Source organism: Trypanosoma brucei (assembly GCF_000002445.2).
Source record: "Trypanosoma brucei brucei TREU927 chromosome 11 chr11_scaffold01 genomic scaffold, whole genome shotgun sequence".
Taxonomy (NCBI): domain Eukaryota; phylum Euglenozoa; class Kinetoplastea; order Trypanosomatida; family Trypanosomatidae; genus Trypanosoma; species Trypanosoma brucei.
Window position 1 is genome coordinate 345,064 of NT_165288.1, and position 22,021 is coordinate 367,084.

At 45.7% G+C, this 22,021-nt stretch overlaps 8 protein-coding genes across 8 annotated transcripts, besides 12 other annotated features; all 8 read left to right on the forward strand.

Annotated features, from left to right (window-relative positions):
* Positions 1–23: 23 nt before the first annotated feature.
* Positions 24–1,715, forward strand: Tb11.47.0028 (hypothetical protein, conserved; the record flags this gene model as incomplete). Its single annotated transcript, XM_823119.1, has 1 exon — positions 24–1,715. One exon carries the CDS (start codon positions 24–26, stop codon positions 1,713–1,715), a length of 1,692 nt encoding a protein of 563 aa, XP_828212.1.
* Positions 1,716–2,103: 388 nt separating this feature from the next.
* Positions 2,104–4,446, forward strand: Tb11.47.0027 (hypothetical protein, conserved; the record flags this gene model as incomplete). Its single annotated transcript, XM_823120.1, has 1 exon — positions 2,104–4,446. The coding sequence occupies one exon, from the start codon at positions 2,104–2,106 to the stop codon at positions 4,444–4,446; it is 2,343 nt and encodes a 780-aa protein (XP_828213.1).
* A 1,054-nt stretch (positions 4,447–5,500) lies between these two features.
* Positions 5,501–5,538: a sequence feature (T-rich).
* A 19-nt stretch (positions 5,539–5,557) lies between these two features.
* Positions 5,558–5,578: a sequence feature (AT_rich).
* Positions 5,579–5,822: 244 nt separating this feature from the next.
* On the forward strand, positions 5,823–7,169 carry Tb11.47.0026 (hypothetical protein, conserved; the record flags this gene model as incomplete). Its single annotated transcript, XM_823121.1, has 1 exon — positions 5,823–7,169. The coding sequence occupies one exon, from the start codon at positions 5,823–5,825 to the stop codon at positions 7,167–7,169; it is 1,347 nt and encodes a 448-aa protein (XP_828214.1).
* A 588-nt stretch (positions 7,170–7,757) lies between these two features.
* Positions 7,758–7,787: a sequence feature (AT_rich).
* Positions 7,788–8,614: 827 nt separating this feature from the next.
* Positions 8,615–8,667: a sequence feature (GA-rich).
* A 461-nt stretch (positions 8,668–9,128) lies between these two features.
* Positions 9,129–9,172: a sequence feature (T-rich).
* Positions 9,173–9,278: 106 nt separating this feature from the next.
* Positions 9,279–9,332: a microsatellite.
* Positions 9,333–9,629: 297 nt separating this feature from the next.
* On the forward strand, positions 9,630–10,877 carry Tb11.47.0025 (hypothetical protein, conserved; the record flags this gene model as incomplete). Its single annotated transcript, XM_823122.1, has 1 exon — positions 9,630–10,877. The coding sequence occupies one exon, from the start codon at positions 9,630–9,632 to the stop codon at positions 10,875–10,877; it is 1,248 nt and encodes a 415-aa protein (XP_828215.1).
* A 238-nt stretch (positions 10,878–11,115) lies between these two features.
* Positions 11,116–13,740, forward strand: Tb11.47.0024 (hypothetical protein, conserved; the record flags this gene model as incomplete). Its single annotated transcript, XM_823123.1, has 1 exon — positions 11,116–13,740. The coding sequence occupies one exon, from the start codon at positions 11,116–11,118 to the stop codon at positions 13,738–13,740; it is 2,625 nt and encodes an 874-aa protein (XP_828216.1).
* A 609-nt stretch (positions 13,741–14,349) lies between these two features.
* Tb11.47.0023 (copper-transporting ATPase-like protein, putative) lies at positions 14,350–17,235 on the forward strand (the record flags this gene model as incomplete). The annotated part of the gene is made up of 1 exon (XM_823124.1): positions 14,350–17,235. One exon carries the CDS (start codon positions 14,350–14,352, stop codon positions 17,233–17,235), a length of 2,886 nt encoding a protein of 961 aa, XP_828217.1.
* Positions 17,236–18,249: 1,014 nt separating this feature from the next.
* Positions 18,250–18,273: a microsatellite.
* A 257-nt stretch (positions 18,274–18,530) lies between these two features.
* Positions 18,531–19,040, forward strand: Tb11.47.0022 (hypothetical protein, conserved; the record flags this gene model as incomplete). The annotated part of the gene is made up of 1 exon (XM_823125.1): positions 18,531–19,040. The coding sequence occupies one exon, from the start codon at positions 18,531–18,533 to the stop codon at positions 19,038–19,040; it is 510 nt and encodes a 169-aa protein (XP_828218.1).
* Positions 19,040–19,062: a microsatellite.
* An 18-nt stretch (positions 19,063–19,080) lies between these two features.
* Positions 19,081–19,103: a microsatellite.
* An 843-nt stretch (positions 19,104–19,946) lies between these two features.
* Positions 19,947–19,968: a sequence feature (AT_rich).
* A 791-nt stretch (positions 19,969–20,759) lies between these two features.
* Positions 20,760–20,802: a sequence feature (GA-rich).
* A 35-nt stretch (positions 20,803–20,837) lies between these two features.
* Positions 20,838–21,647, forward strand: Tb11.47.0021 (hypothetical protein, conserved; the record flags this gene model as incomplete). The annotated part of the gene is made up of 1 exon (XM_823126.1): positions 20,838–21,647. The coding sequence occupies one exon, from the start codon at positions 20,838–20,840 to the stop codon at positions 21,645–21,647; it is 810 nt and encodes a 269-aa protein (XP_828219.1).
* A 208-nt stretch (positions 21,648–21,855) lies between these two features.
* Positions 21,856–21,883: a sequence feature (AT_rich).
* Positions 21,884–22,021: the final 138 nt, after the last annotated feature.

Consider the following 22,021-nt stretch of genomic DNA (forward strand, 5'->3'; position numbering starts at 1 on the left):
AGTAAGTGGAAATAACTGACTCCATGAGCAACAAATACCTTTTGGATGAGAAGCAACAGTTTATTAATGGGATTGGCACCGAGTTGGCATGGGGATGGTCTCCAGCGATAGATTTTACCGAATTTTTGAATACAAGGAAGAGGGAACAAACTCTTGGAAAGGGGCCTGAGGGCACCTCAGAAGTGGTGAATCCAACTGTATCCGATGACAAAAAGTCCAGCCAAGAATCAAGTTGCCTTACCAAAGAAGAAAAGGATATTGAGTCGATGATTGCGACTATCAAACAGCGCTCAGTGGAAGATAAGGAAAGAAATGGATCTGATGAGCCCGGTGACGTGCGTGTGCTTCTTTGCGGAGCATGTGATATACGCCATGTTTTCCGCACCCTTTCCAGTTTACGGGTGAAGGGATCACTCACATCATCGGGGGAGTCAGTTGATCCTACGTGGCACTTCTATTTTTATGAGCCCAATCTGCGCGTGCATGCTCGTCACCTATTTTTCCTCAAGTGGCTGTTAGACAGTACTTTTTCTCTCGATGAGCTTGAAGAGAGGGTGCTAATGTTCCTTGATGTTTTTGGTAATGCCATGACACGTGACACAACGGCTGCGCAGGTGCGAAATGTCGCCCAACAGCTACTCAATGCGTTGCGCTCTGAGGGTGGAGGAGATCTCGCTGAGTTGGTGTCCTTTGCAGAAATGAAGGAAAAGGAACGCGACTTTGTGGAGCAGCAGATTGTGCACTGGACGCGTGATCGCTCGGTAGCTCACGTGGAAGAGACCCGCTCCAAACGCCTGAGGCAAGAGATGGCGGAGCGTTTCGATAACCGGGACAATATCATTGACTGGGACTTCCACTTTCATCTGAATGACTACACAAACCTAATCAAATTTACAGAATATCGCACATGGCGCAACAATGGTGTTGCTTTCGATGCGACACACATCAACCCACGCCGTGAGTTCACGTATACTTACTCGGTTCCTAACAAAACGCTCTGCCACTTTAACAATAAAGGGGATGGTGTTTTCTTGGGTGATGTGAAGAATGGGCCGTTCTTTGCCTTGGGGGCACAAACTGCGAATACACACATTCGTTCCAGAACTTTCGATGGCACGTGTAAATATGGCAATGGTGTTGTCTCGATGCATAATATTCGTGCGTGGTTATATGGTCTCATGACAGGGTTGCGGTGGCCGTGGAGTGACCACTTATTTGCGTGGGATGATGCCTCTAACTACAATTGGCTTCCAGAAGGTACCCCCAAAGACGTTACGCACCAAACCACATTACCTAAGGTGAAGTTTCATTTCATTGGTTTGGACTTGGACCGCTTCCTAAAGCGGATGCGGGATAAGGGAAGACAGAAGTTTGATGCAGCCTTTGTTGGGACAGGATGCACGCAGTTTATGACTCCCTCCTTTTTTGAGATTGCAATGATGGAGGACGCTGTCGTGGTTGCGGAAACTGCAAAGTTTGTTATAGATATGAGAGATGAGGGCAAAAAAGCTTTTGTTAACAAAATATGCGAACTGGCTCGTGCGGCTAACTGGAACCGAAACGAAGACATAACCAAATCTCTTCACAAGGACCAGCCAGATCCTCAGAAAGTTGACGAGAACTCATCAAATAACAAGGCAGCGCTAATGGCGAAGGAGCGGTACGAAATGCCCTACCAAATAGCCCTTACGCGTTGCTGCTCTGTGGTGGCGTGATGTGCTTTATTTTAACTTGGCCGTTACTTTTCTAAATACCTTCCCGTGTCACTTTCCATGTGCTATTCTCATTACTGAGCGTAACTCACGTTTCTGACGTTACCGCTAGCTTTTCATGGATGAATGTGACGGAAACTGAAATCTTACGTGACTTATCTTCTGCTGCGTCTTCGTTGAACTACCGTTGTCGCTATCATACATTGTGCCTTTACCCTCACTTTATGTGTTTTGTTAAGTTTCGGCTTCGTATGCGCCCCTATTAAACCTTTACCCTCCGCTTTCTGTCTTCTTGTTACGCACTGTTTTTTCCCCCTCTCGTTTTTTTCTTTGCTTTCTCATCGTTGTTATATTGCCTTTGCAATTTTTTTTAAAAAGAAGGTACCTCATTATGTCGGATTTCGTCGATATTAATGTGAATACGCAGCCGGCCAGGGCGAATACCATCAGTTGGTTTGACGCAATTAGCCCTGGACGTGCCTCCCGGGTTGTAACACCTGCCACTTGTCCTCCACCCAGCAGCACAAACATGTCCACAAAGGAAATACGCCAGAGTGACCTTGCGGTTACACAACGTCATCAGGAAAATGACCTCACCGTTTCGACAATATGTTACGACGACGAAAGTAACAGCTCACTGTTAAGGCGCTTAAACTCCACAGTAACGCCACCTCGTCCGCATACTAATTTAACCGATGGCGAAATGGGCACTTCTGTGGTCCTGGGTGAATATTCTACCGCTGCTGCCGCATCGCCACAACGACGGATGGTGAGTTCAGGAGCCGTTCCTCGTTCGCGTAGGCGGTGTGATGACATGTATGAGGAAGCTGTTCGAGGGAAATTGGCTAAAAGGCAGTGGGCTGCCGCCGAGCAAATTCGGCAATCGATTCTCGAGAGAGCGCGTATTGAGCGGGATTGCACGTTCCAACCTCAACTCTCCCCATATGCAAAAAAATTACACCGCCCTTCTCACCTTGCACCGGAAAACCGCATTTATGAAGAGCTTATGCGAAAGAGTGAATGGCGTGCACAGAAGCAAAAGGAGCACATTGAGGATGAGTTGAAGGGTTGCACTTTTCGACCGCTGACTGTGCAAGCAGCTAAGCTGAAATCATCGGCTCATGTACGTGACTCTCATATCTTTAGCGAGCTCTATAATCACCATGAAGAGCAGCAATACTTTCGCGACGAACTTCGCCCGCGCGTGGTACAGCATTTGGAACAGCAAATACTGTACAAAAACCCATCCAATAAAATAGTCTCGGAGAACAAGATGAGTGAGGTTGTGGAGCGACTTATTTCCCGGGGCGCCATTGTACAGGCCGATCGGCAAAGGGCGAAAAGCGCTGCTATTAGTTCTGAGACATTCAAACCAGCTATCAGCACCAAGTCGGAGCGTATTGTCTCACGACAACAGGATGCCGGTTTACTGTCGGAGGATGTGTTGGAACGGTTAATGAATCCGCCAAAGACGATGTCGCAGGATCGGTGTCAGCGCCGTGAACGTGAAGAAAAGTTATTTGATGAGGATTTCAAGGAGATATGCTCCGAGTATTTGAAAGGTGTTCGCGTTTCGTTGCGGAAGGAATTAGAAAAGAACTTTATCTCCGCCAAATTCGATGCATTGGCAGATTACATTCATAGAGAAGAACCCGATTACAAGGGATGTGACAGTCGTGTTGACAAGTACCCCATCAAACAACTGTTGAAGGCTGCTGTTTCTATTCTCTCAGCAGAAGAGGGAGATGAGTTGGTGCACATACTAACACACAGTAGGTCTCCCGCTCTCAACCGAAAGGGATTTGTTACTCTGTGTCTGAAGGCTTTAGCAGTGGTTGAAGACCCACGCAGTAGTGCTCTGGCATCACTACCACCACCCCCTTCTAATTCAGGAAATGGAAACCGCACCGGATTTGTCGATAACACCGACAAGAATCGTAGGGATCATTTGAACCGCTTGCGCCACAACATGTCACCCGAGGAAGTTGCGGCCATAAAGGCAAGCGCATTGGAGCGGCAGCAACGGCGCACTGAGGAGGAACTGCAACGGCAACGTGCAAAAGAAGAGGAAGAGATGAGGGAATGTACCTTCCGACCTCAGACAACCAGAAAAATACCACGTGAATGTCGTTCTGGTCGGTACACAAACGTGAGGATCACCAAGGGGGAGATGCTCCGCCGAGCGCATATTCGAAAATCAAGGACTGAAAGCGTGGAAACCCCTAGTTTAGACCTACCAATTCCTCTGGTGAGGGATATATTTAAAAAACTAAAGATTCCAACAGCGTTTCCTTCACCGCAACGCAGAGCGCATAGCGCCGGTGCACACCCTGGCGTTTGTGGGAAGCACCGCCAGATACGTACAACGGCCGTGTTGAAGTCACCCAAACAGCGGGTGAAATCCACGAGCAGACGAAGCAGAGCAGAAGGGGACCAACAGGGCGTTGCTACGCGTGCCGCTTCTGCCGTCGATAAAAAGAGTCATTTCCCAGCAAAGTCAAAGGGTAAAGAAGAGGCCGCATGTGCAGCAGTTCCGTCTGAACAAAGTTCGGAGGATGCTGCTGAAACTTATACCGGCCGCTCGTTTGATGGCAACCCTTGGCCAAATGCAGGAGCCCTGTTTCGTGATGCGGCTTCTGAGCATGGCGTTTTTGGTGGTGAGGGAGCGCTCACTGATCTTGGAAGGCAGCTGATTTTACAGCAACTGCGCGAATACAGAAGTAGGCAACGGTAAGCCGTGTGGTACTCTCAACCACTGACGAGGGATGCGATGAGTTGAAAAGGTGGGGACTTTATTGCCCATAAGGGAGAATACATATGTTTGCCAATTCATTTCTCATCTTAGATGGGTTTACCCATAGATGCACCCTGATGTGTGCGTACGGACTTGTATTTGTGTGTCTGTATTGATGAGTACAGCTGTAGCATGTTTTGCAGCATCACGGGTGAAGCGCAGGCCGATGGGGGGAAAAAATCTATCTTTATTTTTTGCCATTCGTTTAACTTTTTTTTTTCGGATCCCCAATCTACCTTCTCTCTCTTTTTTTGCTTTGTATGCATTTTCTTGTACGATTTTTACTAGTATTATTACTACCATAGAGATTTCGGTATTTTCCGCGGGTTTAATTTACACTGTATTCGCACACTGTATACGAATTCGGAGGAGGGGATGCCATAGTAACCATAAAGATATCCATACATGAATGTATAAAAATATATACACTTACGTATTTTATTTGTTTCCGCCTTCGTTCCTCGAATTTCTTTTGTTCTCATTTTTTGTGCAGAAGTGTCCTTCGGCATCTACATGAGCGAATGCAACATTGCATGTATTGTCGCTTGTCTCCCATCAGTTCCTCCTTCGTTTTTTTTTACCTGCGACCATTGAATGTAACGGGCATTGATAGCAGGTGCCGCATAAAGCGAATAATGTGGCAAAAAAAAAAAAAGAAGGTTAATGAGTGGATACGGGAAAATAAATGAGGGAATAGAGGGTTCATACTGCGATTGTAAACTGATGGGAAAGTTCGAAAGTAGTTTCGATGACACAACATATCGGGATTGGGAGGTAAAGTACTGCAGTGGACCATTTTGTTAGTTATAAGTGTGAATATGGAGGCTTTTGAAGCGTTTCACGATATTAAAAGTGTGTGAGGATTTCACGCACTCGGACATTATGATTTTTTTCAAAATGGCCCATATAATTCTTTCTTGATCTTAAATAGAATAGGAGAGGGGAAGATGAGAGTGCGTTGAAACCGCTGAGTCTCCTGCTTCCTGTGTGGCGGTTTCTCTCCTTTTTTTTCCTTTTTTTTCTTTTTTCTTTGTGAGGAATGATCAAATACATTAATAATTAATTTATTTTTGCATGTTCGCCTGAGAAGGTCTGCTTCTGTCTTCGATCGGTGGTTATCAACATAAACCCCCTTCACACTCATACACGCATCATAGCAGCTCTCTTCTACCTTTCTGTTAAATTCGTCGATCACCTTCCTTTAATATTAAGCATTAGGCAGGTCAGATTGATTTTGCTTTTTGCTGTTCGGTTGCCGTATTGCGGTGTAGCTTGCGGTACTTGAGTAGGCGGGATTCTTTAGGTTCACTGATACAATGGTGACCACACAACCTAACCAGAGGCGGAAGCAGGGGCGTGCGCATTCTTTGGGTATGGCGTCAGAGCAACGTGAGTATGAAGCCATAATGGCACAAATAAAGAATATCATGCTACTGGCCAATGAGGAACCACCACAAGGTGAAGATGAGGCCTCCATTGCGAAGCGCATTGACTTGCTTCAACAGGCCCTTGGAGCATTGGAGCAGAGGGCGAAGGACAACCAACTGATGGTGGAAGTGATGCGGACAAATTTACTGAACAAACGGCAGGAGCGGCTCGTGGAAACGGCTCAGCAGAGACAGGAAAAGTTGTCCAAGAAGCTAGAGGAAAGAGAAAAGTTTATCCACCTTTTGCAAGAGGACCGTAAGTATATGCTAAGTCAAAAACATGAGGTAGCGGACTCACGAATGGGTTTGGTGCAAGAGAACGCGTACAACTTGTTCACAACAGCACATGCAAAGGCTGAGGCCGAAAGGCAGCGCAGGGAGAAGGCCGTAGAAAGGATTTATGAGGAACGGGCGCGTGCGGTAAAGGAACACAGGGACAGAACACAACAGCGCGAAGACCAGAATCGTGAAGCTCTGCTGAGGCAAAAGAAACAGGAGAAGCTCCAGCGCCGGCAGAGGGAGTTGGAAATTCAAGAGCACGATAAGTACGTGGCGAAACGGCAATACGAAGCGGACAGAAAGCAACAAGAGGCAATGAGGGAGCAGTGGCAACCGTATTTGCGTAACGGCGCTTCAAGCGCGAATGCCCTGCAACGTTGCGGATCTGGTATGACTGCACATGAGGCTGCGCGTCAGAACCTTATGGATGAGTTGAAGGAAAAGGAAAAGCAACACCAGGAACGATACGAAGAAGAGCAGATAACTAGACGTTACGAAATAGAGAGACGGGCCTACAAACATAAGGAGCGGCAAGAGAGGCAACGCCAGCGATACAGTCAACAGCTGGACGAGAGAATAAAGCGTGGTGACGAAATAATTGCGAAAGCGCAAGAAAAAAAGCGACGTGCTGAAAAGGCTCAGGAAAATCGTCAGAAGCAAGAATCAGACGCGGGCGCTGCATTTGCTCGGGACGTAGAGGAACACCGAAAGCGGGCTGAGGCCATTCAGTTGCAGCGCCGAGAAAAATTTTTGAGACAGAATTATCTTCGATGGAATGAGCGTGCTGCTCTCGTCATGCAGCATCTGCAGGATGTCTTTCCGCCTGATGGACGTTGCACACTTTCGGGAGAGAAACCTTGCGGGTTCCTCCCCACGCTTGCTCCATTTCTTGTTAACAAGCGCGGAAATCAGCAACAGAAGAGAGCTAACACCGTAGGTTCTAACAAGGTTTCATAAGCAACCGCGTGGCCGAATGGTGATTTTTCTTTTTTTTTAAAAAAAAAGAGGCATACGTCTCTTGGTGTTCATTGTAAATAAATAAACGTATATATAAATGTAAATATATGCCACTTTGTTGAAGTGTACTCGTATAAAAGTTTTTTTTGTTTGTGTCTCTTTGCGCGGGTGTTTTCTTATATATAAACATATACAAATCCTCATGTGTGCACAAGGTGTAGACCTCTTTCAACAGGACGAAAAACGATATACTTTTTATACTTCGTGTGCCATCATCGATCAAACAAATCAAAAAGGAAAGATGTGGTTTATGCAGCGGGAAGTGGCAAATTTCTTTTTTCGTTTGCTCATTTCTTTAATATTTCAGTTTAATTGTGTAGGTTATACTGGAATAGAAGGGATTGAAAAGGGAAAAGAAATACATACGAGAGAGGAGGAGTGGTGGAGGTGAACAGGTGTGAATGACACAATTTTTTTTTCTAAATTTCTCTTCCACTGTGCTTCAGTAGAGGAGTTAAAAAACGGAAGAAGGGGAGAACATTGTGCATGAAATTATGAGAAGACAAAAAAGGAAGAAGGAAATACCAGAATAAAATATTTAATTTTTTTTGAAATATACACGCTTATATTTTTTTCCCCCTGTTTTTAAAATCCTACCCCTTTTTTTCCTATATTTTTCTTTTGCGTGCATGATTGATTTCGCTCACTCCACTTGCGTCTCCCCGTGGATGGAATGGTTGGAAATTTAAAATATTAAGTGAAAACTAAAGCACAAATACGACATTAAAAGCGCTGGACAAGGTGGAAGGAGAATGAACGTGTGTGTTTGTGTGTGTTGGGTGTCAAAAGATGAAAATTAAGAACAAAAACATTACGTATATAACTAATTATAAATATGAACAAATATATAATCATGTATAAACGGATAAATATATGTATTCGAATGTCAAACTAGAAGAGAAGGCAGGGAAGGTATCCTTATAATTTATTCGTTGGGTGCGGTTGGCGACGTAAGTGTTCGATATCACCTCTCTTCTGCCGCTGCCCATGTGCTTTATTATTTTAGACGCGTGCGCCTGCAGGCGCATCATCCGGAAATTATTTTTTAAATTTCCTATTATACTTTACTGCGTTGTTGACGCTGTGGAACAGCAGCCGTCACGCAACTCGCACACGTTATCTTCTTCTCACTCTTTGGGGGAAAAAAAGGGAAAAGAATTAAAGGAGTAAAGGTGAGAAAGAAGAAAAGAAGAAAGACCTAAACTTTGGGTACACGTCAGTGATTTTTTTTTTTTAAATTCAAGTTGTTGTTGCTTTTGTTGGTTCCTTTTGCTAATGAACGGGAGCGGATATGCCATATCATCTTTTATTGCGTTTCTGCTTTTATTGTGCTCGGTTGCTCGTTGGAGTGGGGCACATTGAGCGGCGTTTAATATGCTGTCAGTAGAGAGAAGGAAATAAAGAAAAACGAAGGGGAGAAAATAAGAAACGAAAGAAAAGGATATAAAATAGCAAATGGATACCCGCATGGTAATCATTTGTCCCTCGTGTTTGTGTGCACGAATTTATACTTTTTTTTTGCGCGTTATCATCGTTTTGTTATGCGTTGGTGGGTGCGCATGAATAGAGAGAGAAAAGGAAACGATGCGTGTACTCGTGTAAAAGTGAGGATGACTCATCTAATCCCACGTATTTACTTCAATATATTACACCACAAGTGTGATTTTCTCCCCCCCCTTTTTAAAAAATTCCTTTATTGTTATACGCCCTTCTTTTTTTTCTTTTTACTCAACCAACTTCTCGCTTATCGAGACGACAGCTCTTTATGTTTTTGTGTTTGTATTGTATTATTACCTCAATACATGCAATCTATTCTATTTATCATCTTCTCTTCTTTTCTTTTTTTTTTCGTGTTGTGTGTTTAATCGAATTGGAGCGTTTTTGCATGCACATCGCCCCCTTTTCCCTTCTTTTCTTTTTTTTTTGCTTTACTTCTTTTCTTTAGTCCTTCTCTTCTACCGTCACGATCATTCCCCCTCTCTTGTTATTTACTGGGGGAGGGAAACTGCCGCAGTTGATGATAAAGGGTGCAAGGAGCGAAATAAATTAACATATATATATATATATGTTTATACGCCTACCTGTAATGTATATGTATGTATACCCACATCACACTCTTTTTTTGTTGCTTTTGGTGATGCGCTTGTTAACCGCAATATGCGAATGGATATGCCCTCTTCTGGTGCTCTTTTAGAGCCTTTGTTCTTTCTCTCACTTTCTTACAAATCATTGAAATTTTTGGTTTATTATTATGCAAGTACTTGTTTGTTTTTTTCACTTCCCTCATTTCTCATCGGACAGTTGCGTTTGCATTCTTTTCTTTTCTTTTTTTCTTAATTGTATTCCCCCCTCCCCCTTGGCACTGAAGTTAGTGTATGGGAGGAAATAGTTGAGAATACAATGAGTCACACAATGACAAATGCTTCTACTCTCATGAGCATAACAGTTTGCGACCCCAACATGAAAGGTACAGGATTGGAAATGGAATGTTTACGTCCATCCATGCACATTCCCGAACTGGTGCTCATTCCTCCCATTTATGTGTTGATAATATCGGGGTTTCTTTGCACTTTAGTTAATGCCTTCTTCAACTACGTGTCTTTCGGGCGGAGCAGCATCACAACCGCTATGGAAAAACACACTCGTGTGAAAATGCTTATTCACCATTCACTTATCGTCCGAGATATGGAGGGGCACACCAGCGTGTCGAGGAGGGACAATATTTACAATGAAACTGATCATCTACTAACTCATAGTAATGTTAGCGTAGACCATAATGACAGCGCTGTTTTCTTTCAGGGAATATTAAATTCTGATGCTTTAGGGTTCGAATCACCAAGAGTTCCCGCCTCCGTGGCGGACGAGGCGCTATATGGTTCGTTGGAATGTATCCGACGCGTAGGACAGCAAATTGTATTTTCACACAACCCCAAGTATATGATCATATCGATCACGAAAAGTTTGGTGATGCTCTTGGTGTTACAATACCATTTTGACTACAATGGAGGGTGGGACAGGTTTGTAGTGTGTACGGCTGCGAACTTGATGAGTGGTTTGCTTACTCCCGTTTTGGAGTATGGTGCCGAGTTCCTGTTACAACTCGACCCCGATAGCAATCTAAAGGTTGCTCAGGAGCACGATGAATTGGATGATGTGGTACTTATTTCGAGAATACTCACGCGGATCGGTGAATTCAAGTTGGAAGACCTTGAAACGGTTTTGGTGCAGGGCTGTACATTTATTGTCTTTGGTGCGGTTCTCCTGCCTCCGGTATTTGTCTTTTGTTTGGTGGGTGCTGCTATGTTTTTGTGGTTGTTCGGACCGTTGTGGTTCGCTTACGGATACTTCCGTCACCTTTACTATAAGCCAAGGCAAAGCAAAGGGTTGTCATCTCCGAATGCCCGCGGGTGGCTGCGTATTACCCCATTCCGTGAACTTGCGAGGATAGTGTTATTAAAAGCAGTGACGTTGTTTTTACTTCAGTGGACAGTTCAATGCAGTTTTTTGCTCGGTTTGATGTTGTTGCAAGGTGAAAGCTATTTGAAGGCTCTCCATTTAGAGGTGAAACATCAGTTATGGAGATGGAATAACCCTCTGAAGATGGGTGGTTTCCGACTTCTTTGCCTTGTCAGCCAACTTTTGTTTTAGGTGTACCGCACTGCACTGGTGGCTTTTGTGTACCAGTACGTAAACCGGTACAAATTTCCCGGTTTTCCAAATCACTTCTTCATTTTGTGAAGCATAGTTGCCTGTTGCGCTTCGCTCTTCCCTTTGAATGGTTGGCGATATTGTGACACGTTTCTGTAACTTTCATTGCTGCTTTCTCCGCTTTCTTATATCTACTGTAAAGCATCCGCAATTTTTTTTTTGGTGCTACTGATTTCCCATGCGGCGTTGGCACCGTTCACTGAATCCTGCACTTTTCGGTGAGCGCGGGTCGGGCCATTATTTTTCGACCACGAGGGCCCGCCTTCAGCTTCAAGCACAAGACCGCATCATTTGTGGAACGCATGGCGCCGGAATTGTGGCTCATCAAACTGCAGTTAATTCTTCGGATAATCCCATGCTTAGTTCCGTTACTACTGCTGCTCCTGCTGCGGATTTGAGTCGGACGAAACCACATGAAGGTACCGGCACTAGTGAGAGAGACCCTTACATCCGCACCCTTCACAATCAGCGGAGCGCGGCGCCCGAAAGCTCCGTATTGCAGTCGCACACGGTGAATGCCCCAACGGTGGATGAGTGCGAGATGCTTGCAGAAAGGTGGGGAACCATGAACTATTGGCATAACGATACATTTCCGCGCCTTGTGGTGCTCTTAAAGAAGTTGTTAGTCCCTGACGTGTCTCCACTTTCGCCCACTGCGGAGTCACTTTTGTCAATGTTCGAGAAGGTTGTGATACCAAAGCTAACATCGGATGAGGAAGACAGACGGAAACTTGTTTCCTTGTGGTCTGAAACGACACTGCAAGCTGAGGCAGCAGTCACAAAATTCTTATTTCAACGAGGGTCGTTTGAGTCAATGTTGCACCGCATAATCACCGATGCACTAGAGAAGATGAGCACCTTAGCGCTTGGTGGTCAGGAAGGGAATTTGGCACTGGAAGCCTTGAAGCGCCAAACACTATTCAAGCGGAACGATTTCATTCAAAAGCGATTGATTGATGTAGTGAGTAACAGTGCTTACCTTGGGTATGGTGATTCAGTATGGCAAGTTTTTTTTGCAGCCGTGGAGGCAAATGAGGAAAACTTGCTCAGCGACCGGGCCACCACAGATGCCATTCGTGCCGCCTGGGAGGGAGTTATGCGAGAAGATGTTGTTCGTCTGCCGGATGTCACTGGAGTTGTAGCACTGTATCTCACGCTCGTATGCATTAGGGAAAGTGGACGCCTCGTTCCGGTGGAACTAAAGGAACTTTCCTCTGGTTTGGAAGATGGCGTTCGACCCGGCGTGAGAAAACTGCAGCAATATCCTCTGATTTTCCTTCATCCTACGGTAAAGCGTCGGTTTGTTGTAAAGGCTGTTGCTGAGATTCTCCACAATTCATCTTCAAATGCTTTCTCGAATATGCTTCGGGAAAATGGTTTACATGATACAGCTCGAGAAGTTGCGCTATGCGAGGCCATGAACAGGAACAAAGAACTTGCTGAAGGCGATGTTGGTGACGCCGTAGGCCGCTTTGTAAGTAAGGGTGAGGTCAAGACACTGCTTTCATCCCTCGTCAGTGGTACGGACGCCGTTGTGCGTGATGCAGTTGCCGGTATCTTTGGTATAGGCACCACAATCACCATTGATTGGGACGCCGTTATGCAAAATGTTGACTGGTCGAACAACTGGCAGCGGCTGGCTACTGCTTTGCTTAGTAATTCAGCTGTTTTGTCGGCAATCGTCAAACTCGTGAAGAATGCGATTGGTGCTAAGGGAATGTCGAAGCATCTATTTACTGATGAGTATGCAGACCAGTTGCAACTTATTTTGGATGCTCGCGAAGAAAGAGCGGCGTCAAGGAAACAGAGGATCGAAAACATCGCTCAAGAACTCTCTTCCTTTGAGAGGGTCGATTTGAGTTGTGACCTTCTCCGGAAACTGGGTGTCGATATGACAGAGTTGGACACGGCAGCCGCGGCAACGCGGAACATGAATGTTGTGCAGAGACCATGCATAGAAGACGGTCTGCTTTCACTCGTGTTGGAAGCTGTGACTAAGCGCCACCCGAATTGGGTGAAGGCGGGAGTTATACAGACGACTCTCAAAGACCCATTTGACGCGCTGCGGTGGATGATGCACATTTTTATTCGTCTTTCGTACGTTCCGCATGCTGGTGCAGCGACCATCGCGCGACTTTCTCGACGCCGCATTGGACCAATTGGGTTGGAACCGCATCAGTTCAACGTCCCTGCGGAACTTGGTTTCGTAGAGCAGTACGACAATTTGCAGTACAAACGGTACGATTGGCAGGGATGGTACCAGCGCATGTTAGATGTGCACAACCGAAACGTATCGCTACGCTGCCGGATTTGCGACTTGCAACGTCTGGACGGCAACGGCGTGCAGTTTGTTGACATGCAGACGGAGCGTAGATTGCGTATATTAGCACAACATCGGGTTGGAATGGGTGTGCTTAAGTTGGACGCTGATAAATATGAGGATCAGGCGGATAACGTAACCTTCGGCACAACAAAACTATCAGAACTTCTTGCTGATGCCCGCAAAGCTCAGCTGGGTGAAGAGTACTGGCCTTCCGTCGAGCTGAAGGTGCGCAAACCAAGTGGACAGAGTAAAGCGCACTATTCACTCATTGACAATGAACGGATTGAGAAACGGAGTAGGGAACTCTACGAAAAGTACCGTGACGCCAAGAAGCGTAGTCTGTTCGTAACACCCATGGAAACATGGTTGGAAGTGAAGGGAATGCAGGTAAGGAAGTCAGTGGATAATGCCGACGAAGATGGGTACACTCTCGATGCACTTCAAGATATGATGGATGGGGACGACGAGGACAAGGTTTAAACAGCTTTGTTGAGGTCTCCATTATCTAGTTGAGAGATTTTTTATCGTAATAGTGTAGTCATTATACGCAGTTTATATTTGTTTCCCCTCCCCCAGAGGTTTATGTGTAATGGTCACACGACAGGAGAGCACAACGTCTGTGCGAATATATGGTGTACTGTTCCCGTTGGAGCAGTTGTTGGGAGACAGAGAAGTGCTACGGAAAGGAAAGGGGTCACACTCTGGAAGTCGAAAATGAAGTAAGTACCTTCATTGTCTATGGTTTGAAGGTGGTGGATGAGTGGGATCTGTCCCCCCTTGTCGCCTTGTACGTGGGGATTTTCTTGCCACTATTTCACACAGTCTTTTTTTTTGCCTTTACCTGAGATACTTGGTTGCCTCTTCTACATTGAATACTGTTCCGCGGTTGAATAGTAAAGACGCAGTCGAAGTGGGCTTCAATAGTGTCATCAGTTACTAAGCGATCATCTTGCTTACAATATCGGAAACATCTCCGACTGAAGCCAACACAGACAGAAAAGGCTCGGCGTATCGTGAATACCATTGTGACTCTTATTTACGGCCGCTTCAGTCTACATCGGCAGTCTTCAACGTTGAGACGTGCCAGTAATGGAGGAGAACAACGCAACTACAGGGCAGAAGCGAAGGCGCAGAAAAAACAAACGAGGACGGGAAGCTCAGCGGCCCACTGATTCAGATGAACTCCAGCCTCTCGTTTCCTATGGTTCGTTGGCACAAACTCCCCTCTTAGCGGAAGAGCAGTCAGTGGGAGCAGTGAGCTTGAGCGCGCAGACGGCTGCTGCACCTTCCCCTGTCGTTGTGCCGGAGTTTACGGAAGCCGCTAAGAGTTCACCAAGTAGTGTTCAATTGCTGGGTGGTAGTACTGTCGCTCTGGTCGATAAGACGGTGGAAAGCCACTTCAGCCTCCACGGCCTTCCGTGTGCATCGTGCGCTTCGCATATTGAATCTCACATCGGTGAAATGGGTGGTGTGGCGCAAGTTACTGTGAACTTTGCATCTTCTCATGCTGTCGTCGTCCACAATCCTCATGTGGTGGGGGCAAGTCGCATCACGGAGGAAATGGAAGCAATGGGATACACCGCTGTACTGATCTCCGCCCATTCAGACGATGCCGAACAGTTAGATAACTTGGGGGTGAGGGAATTTGAGCTGCTCATTGGTGGAATGACTTGTGGTTCATGCGTTTCAAGAGTGCAGTCGGCTCTTCTGGAGATCGATGTCGTGAAAAGCTGCACGATTAACTTTTCGACAGGTACCTGTAAATTAACTATGACCGGGGGTCGCGACTCTCTGAACTGCGTACAAGAAGAGGTGAAAAAGCTGGGTTACACTGCAACACCTTTGGAGGAGCGAGGGTCGGGAAATGCAGTGGATGTTATGAAAGAAGCTCTTGAGCGAACGAAGGAAATTCAGGCCCATAAGCGTGCCTTTGTCTTATCCGCCGTTTTGGCGACGCCGCTAGCTGTCTTTATGATCTTGATGACTGTCACCAAGTACTTCGAGGACATTACTACCATGGTCATCGTCAACACTATTCAACTATACCTCGCAACACCCATCGTTTTTTACTGTGGTTCTGGTTTCTTTTCTCGCGCGTGGGTTAATCTGAAACACCGTACGTTTACAATGGATACGTTAGTTGCCCTCGGCGCAGGCTGTTCCTATCTTTATTCGGTGGCGGGGCTGATCACAATGTTTTTAATGAAGCGGCACGTTACAACATATTTTGACACAGCGGGGATGTTAGTGGCTTTTATGTTACTCGGCCGCTACCTGGAGGCGTACGCTAAGCGTCATACTAATGATGCTCTCATTAAGCTCATGAACCTTGTTCCACCGACGTCACTTGTTGTCACTCCCGCAGGTGATGTTTCGATGCCGTCCTCGACTGTAAAAAAGGGAATGCGAGTTCGCGTGCTCGCCGGTGACCGCGTTCCAGTTGACGGCGTACTTGTGGAAGGAAATTCCGACGTCGATGAGCAGATGGTAACTGGAGAATCAGTGCCAAAACCTGTAAGTGCTGGCGGGACTGTTGTTGGTGGTACCACGAACCTCACGGCCATGATCGTCATAGAGGCAACAAAGGTTGGTGAGGAGGCCGTGTTGTCCCAAATCCTTCGCGTAGTTCGGGAGGCCCAGAACAGTAAACCGGCTATTCAGCGGATTGCCGACAAGGTTGCAGCCCGATTTGTTCCCGCTGTTATTATCTTTTCCCTGGTTGTCTTAGCGGTTTGGTTACTTCTTGGGGCTTTCAACCTTTACCCGAGTGAGTGGCGTGGAAACAATGAATCGACAACGGTCTTTGCGTTTGACTTCTTCATTGCGACGATTGTCGCAGCCTGCCCTTGCGCCCTTGGCTTGGCAACGCCTACGGCCATTATGGTGGGAACTGGTGTTGGGGCAAAACATGGAATACTGGTTAAATGTGGGATGACTCTCGAGGCTATGCGCCGCACTCGCTGCGTTGTGTTTGACAAAACGGGAACCATTACGAACGGTACCTTGTGCGTTGTATTCCAAAGGCGCTGGGGTAATGGCGCCGATGCAGCAGTTGACGCGGTAGGGGCAGTTGAACAACGGTCGAATCACCCAATCTCTCGAGCAATCGCGGTTTGCGTTGCCTCTGATCCTAAAAGTCAAGTAGCCGCCTATGAAGTAGTGACTTCCACGGTACACAGCGGCCTCGGTGTGAAGGCAACGGTACAACGCAAGGACAGCGGTCACCAACTTAACGTTTTCATTGGTAACATGGACATGATGTTGAGTTCCGGTATTGATGTTTCTGGGGAAGTGGCTAAGGTTGTGCGTTGGCAGATGGGGCTTGGCCGAACAGTCACTCTCGCTGCCGTTGATGGAAGCGTACGATTTCTTGCTGCTCTGGCAGATGAGCCAAAGGCAGAAGCTGCTGGTGTCATTCGATTCTTAAAGCGACAAAACATTCGTGTTTTCATGGTAACAGGCGACAATCCCGGCGTCGCAGCGGCTGTAGCGCAAGCAGTGGGGATTTCTCAGGAGGATGTCTATGCAGGTGCCCTTCCTGTCACCAAGGCTGCTGTTGTGAAGGCGTTTCAGGAGGAATATCGGGATGTTGTGTTTGTGGGCGATGGAATAAATGACGGCCCAGCACTGGCGCAAGCGAGTGTGGGTGTTGCCCTTGGTGCGGGTACTGAAATTGCCATTGAAGCTGCCGATGCGGTGCTGGTGCGAAACAGTTTAGTTGACTTGCTAAATCTTCGAGCACTTTCCATTACAACAGTGCGCCATGTTTACGGTAATTTTATGTGGGCCTTTGGCTACAACGTGTTGATCCTCCCACTAGCAAGCGGGATGTTGTATCCTTTTCTGCACGTAAGGGTGCCCCCTGTCGTCGCCGGGGTTGCAATGATTCTTTCGAGCCTTAGTGTGCTTATGTCTAGCCTTTCCATTCGCTGTTTCTCACCTTACAAACGGGAACAGTTCATTGATATCATTTAGAATTGGTGAAAGAATACTCAACAACGGCACTAATAATTGTGATGAAAAATAATGGTAATAACAACGGTAATAATAACGGGTGAGGAGAAGGAGACAAGGAGTATGATAGTTTTATATATTTTAATATGCAGAAAACTTTTGCGTGCGTGCGTGTGTGTGTGTAGAGGGGGGTGGGAGGAGCGGTTACATGCGGGGGAAATACTTTCAGTGGCCGAGACCAGATTTTACTGGCCGGAAAACATACCAAATTCACTACTGTGCTCAGTTTATTATTGCGAATAGCTTATAGGAGCTACCTTCACATTTCTACAATGCGTTACTGTGAAGTACGGTGCAGGTCTCTGCGATTGCATTACGACCAAACAGAAGCTGAGAAGGGAGGAAACGCGGGCTATATTATGGTAGACATTTACAATCATGGAGTAAGCACTAATGACGAACACACATCCCAATGCCCTTTTTGATTTTGCGGGTCTGCTTTTATCTTATTTCTTAGTTGTTTATGCCTTTAGTATACACCAAACATAAGTGTGCCACCGATGTAAAAGTCGTGATAATCCTTCATACACCACACATTTTTTCATGTGTTCACGTGATTTTAGGGCTTCTTCCTCCCTTCTTCTTTGGCTGCTGATGATGGCGGTGAAAAATCATTTTGGGGTGACAGACGGAACAGGTTCTGTTGTAATTGCGGTTCTTAGGGATATATAAATGTGTAGAATAAAAGCAGTGCTAGGGCACCAGGGGTTCCTTTTTTCTGAGTTTTTTGTGCTGATGTTTGTCGTGGAAGCTTCTTTCTTTTTTATGTTACACTGGATCTCCTCATTTACGCATTCGAGTAATTTATTTTCTGCCATTTGTATGTGCGTATACGCTTTTTAATTTTGTTTCTGTTCAATGTTTGTGGTTGTTTTTTTTTTTTAGGATGTTGAGTATTCATCAGTGTGTTCTCGACTTTACGGTTCCGCGTTACGCATCATAATGGGAAATGAAAGAAGGTCAAGGGGGGGGAGTTATATATATATATATATATATATACCATCTGCGTTGTTTGTTGACCCTTATTTTCCATGTTATTTCCCTTTTCTTATTTGTCTTTTTCCCTCTCCTTTTACCATTGTGCTCTTCCATGTCCCGTATTTTCTTTTTCCCCCCCCCATTGGGGTGCGATGGGAAACAAACAAACAAACAAAAAGATACTAGCAGCAACAGACGGCGGTAACCAGCCTCGGTTGAGGAATACAATAAAAGAAAAAAAAGATCTTGTAGCGTCGGCATAGGAGAAGTAACGAGAGATGACAAAATATGAGCTGAAGATGCAGTACTTTGACGAATGGATGATTCGCTGGCGCAAGTTCCAAACCGAATCGGATTGGGAAATTGAAAAGGGCCGTCAGTGGTGGCGCCGATTCAACATGGCAGTATCCGGTGCATTGTTTTGTGGTCTTGTGCTTTACACATCGGGAACAGCGACGCTGAAACGGCAGTACGGCCTCCCACACTTCTTCGATATCGGAGTGGACGGTCAAGCAAAGGAAACAATGCTGAAAACTCTCACCTCCCGCTGGCGTTACACACCACAGGGTTATGGCCGAGTGCTGATTACCGGCGTACCGACGTATATCCTCTTCGTGTCTTTGGAACATTACCGCGAGCGACGCCGCATGCAGCAATACTTGCAGCAGAACACGGTTTTTGGTGAGCAGATGCGGCGGTTGCTCAGTACTGGAAAGATTGAGGAGTACCTTCCAGTTAACATCAAAGCCACTTTACCAGCTTCTCAGCAGGCCATCTACAATTATTAGTGGCGGTGGTGGTGGTGGTGGTCGTTGCACGTTTAATGAGGTGTGTGTGTGTGTGTGTGTGTGGGAGGAAGGGGAATCCGTCAAGTAGCGATTTCATTTATTTAAGTATGATACATGTGTTGGATTCGATGTGTCGGTGTCTTTTGTAGGATTGTTATAGCAAGGAGATGTGCAGTAGGGGGGTGACAAGCGTTTGTGAGAGTCGGTGACATAAAACGAACAGAGTTTGGGGGAATTCATTCTTCTCTCTAGTATGCGCTTTAGTTTGTTGTATGTCACAACGGAGCGGAACTTTGTGACGTTGGGGATATGTCCTTTATTTTTCTCTTCTACCCTTCTTAGTTTTTTTGTTATTGTGATTATATTTGTGATGTGCCCTGCTTAACTGACGGAGGAGTCAGAACCCTACATGTTTACTTTTTTCTATTCTCTTTTTTAACTCATGATCTCTGCAGTGTTTTCACAATCTCTCACTTAGGTTTTTTTTTTTAGCATCGTATGTCAACAACAATACCTGCAGTTACTGCGAGTGTGAGTGTTTGGTGAGAAACATCAAGGAAGAAGCTTAAGGGAATGAAGCAGTGGCTTAGGATAATTTTATGCTTGAAAAAGAGAAGAGAGAAAATGAGAAAATCTCGCACACAGAAGCGGAAAGACATAGGTGGGGTCAATGATTAACTATTTTTTACACCGTAGGGTAGAGGCTTATGAAAAGGTGAAAATAGTTCCAACATGACTCATTTTACCAATGGAGCAACAACAGTTGGGTTTCCCCAAGAAGCGTTCTCTAATGTATTATATTTGCGGATAGTAACAATTGCTCGTGACAGAAAATGATTTGCCGCTTCTAACTGTATACCTGCTTACGGAGGGGTGTTGCATGGGGGTTAATATTACTTCTTTTTCTTTTTTTTAAAAAAATATATATGTATGCATATACATATGTGTAAGTTTGCGTGCGTGTATTTCCCCTCCCCTGAAAGTAACTACATCGTGACTCTCTGTTTGGTGTTATGTTAGCAACCGTTTCATTCATATAAATTCTACTGTACGCCATTCCTCCTCCTCCCCCCCTCCCAGATTTGTTGAGGTCGGCTCCCTTTTGCTGTCGGTAAGTTATCCATTGTATATGTTGTTTTATTGTTTTTGTTTCTTATCCTCTCTTCTTTCTTTTTTTTGTGTGTGTGTATGTGTGTTGACGTTGCGCAATCGCACACGTACAATTTGACCATCTCGTTTAATCGATTAAAATAGGTAGCCTGGGAGCATCCCAAAAATAGCTAACACTTGCTCGGTTATCATCGAAGGAGACTTCGTTGTTTTACTTTTTTTTTTTTCGTGCGCGTTCTTCGGTCCTATTTGGTTGGGCGACGTTTACGGAGAGTTTGGTGTTGAGAAAAGGGATATATACGTACAATTTTCTCTTTTGTGTTCACGTTCGTGTGGTTGGTCTACAATCTGCGGAAGGTAGCGCAAAAAAAAGGAGGGTTTATCATTTTCACTGCACTTAACACCGGCAGCATCGCAGGCGCTTGTGAAAAGGGGTTTACAACGCTATAGACTGTTTGGTTTAACGGTTTACGTGAAGAAACAAAATAAAAAGTACAAAAAAAACCAGCGGTTTGTAGGTGTTGCCGTTGAACAAAGGAAAGGAAGTAAAGAGTGAAGGAAGGAAGAATAGCAAGGGTTTCGGCTACCGTCAACAAACTCCTTACAATTAAAGAAATAAAGAAAGAGAGAGTGCGAGAGAAAGAAAGAGAAAAGGGGTCTAAAATCAGCACAGTTAAAATAAGAGTGATGAGGCCAACAGGAGAGTCTGAGAAGTTTATAACACTTCCAACCGCCTCGCGGGTACTTCCCACGGGAGGAAGCCCTGCTGATGGCGGTCAGAGGTTGCAAACTACTATGGGCATAGTATCCCACGGCGCTCAACAGCAAAGGCACAACTCCCAGAACAATGTTACATGGAGGTTGGGAGTAGATGATAGCGTGGAGTCAAACGGCCTGAATGTTCATGTCCGTGTGCGCGACAGCCGTACTCCAACGCCATTTACTTCCATGTTTGTATCGAGCAGTAGCTCCTCGCCCCTGACAGCTCGAAGCATGTCCGGATATCAGGAGGAAGAAACATCTCCATATTCCATCAGCGGTGCTGAATACTTGTCTGCTGGTGAACACATAGCACACACAGCACTAAGTGGGAAATGCAGTTTTTTTTCCTTTCCGGAAGGTTTGCCATCCTTTCGGCCGCCGTCAGTTCCCGCCGAGCGCACCCACAAATTGTTTATTGGACAGCTACGCTTTGAAATGTCGCTGGAGGCGCTCGTCTGGTTCCTGCACGAAACCATCAATGTTAATGTGTGCAACATTGAGAAGCGTGGTTGTGGCTGCGCAATTATTTCACTGTCGAGTGAGGCGGACCGTGAGGCCGTATTGCAGCTGAAGGAACGGCTCCTCGTTGACATTGGCGGTATGTGGTATGCACGGAGCGATGAGGAGTGCTGTAACCTCCACAACTACATTGATTGCAGCGTTGCACATATTCCACGACCGCAGAAAGTTCCTCAGCGGCTAGTGGTAATTGAGGAGGCCCGGACGGGCAGATAAGTCCGTCTGTCCTGCGCATGCATGTGTGTCCTTTTTGTATTTAATCTTTTATATTTCCCACCTTTTCTCGTCCCATTTTTTGACTTGTTTTTTGTTCACTTTTGGGTGGATGGGAGTGCAAAAACTGGGGCGTTGCGATACATGAGGTCAACGAAGGTGAGGAAATGTAGTGGACGCGCATGTTGCGTTGTGCTGTAGAGACAGGGAGTTTTTTTTTTTTTAATTGTAAATAAAAACACCGACGGAAGACAGATTGTTAGTATATTTGGGCAAATTTTGTTCGGTAGTGATAGCTAACGATAACGACAGAAGTTACTCACCATTAACGGAAACCGAAATGGGCACAAACGGCAAATATGATGAATGAAAATATC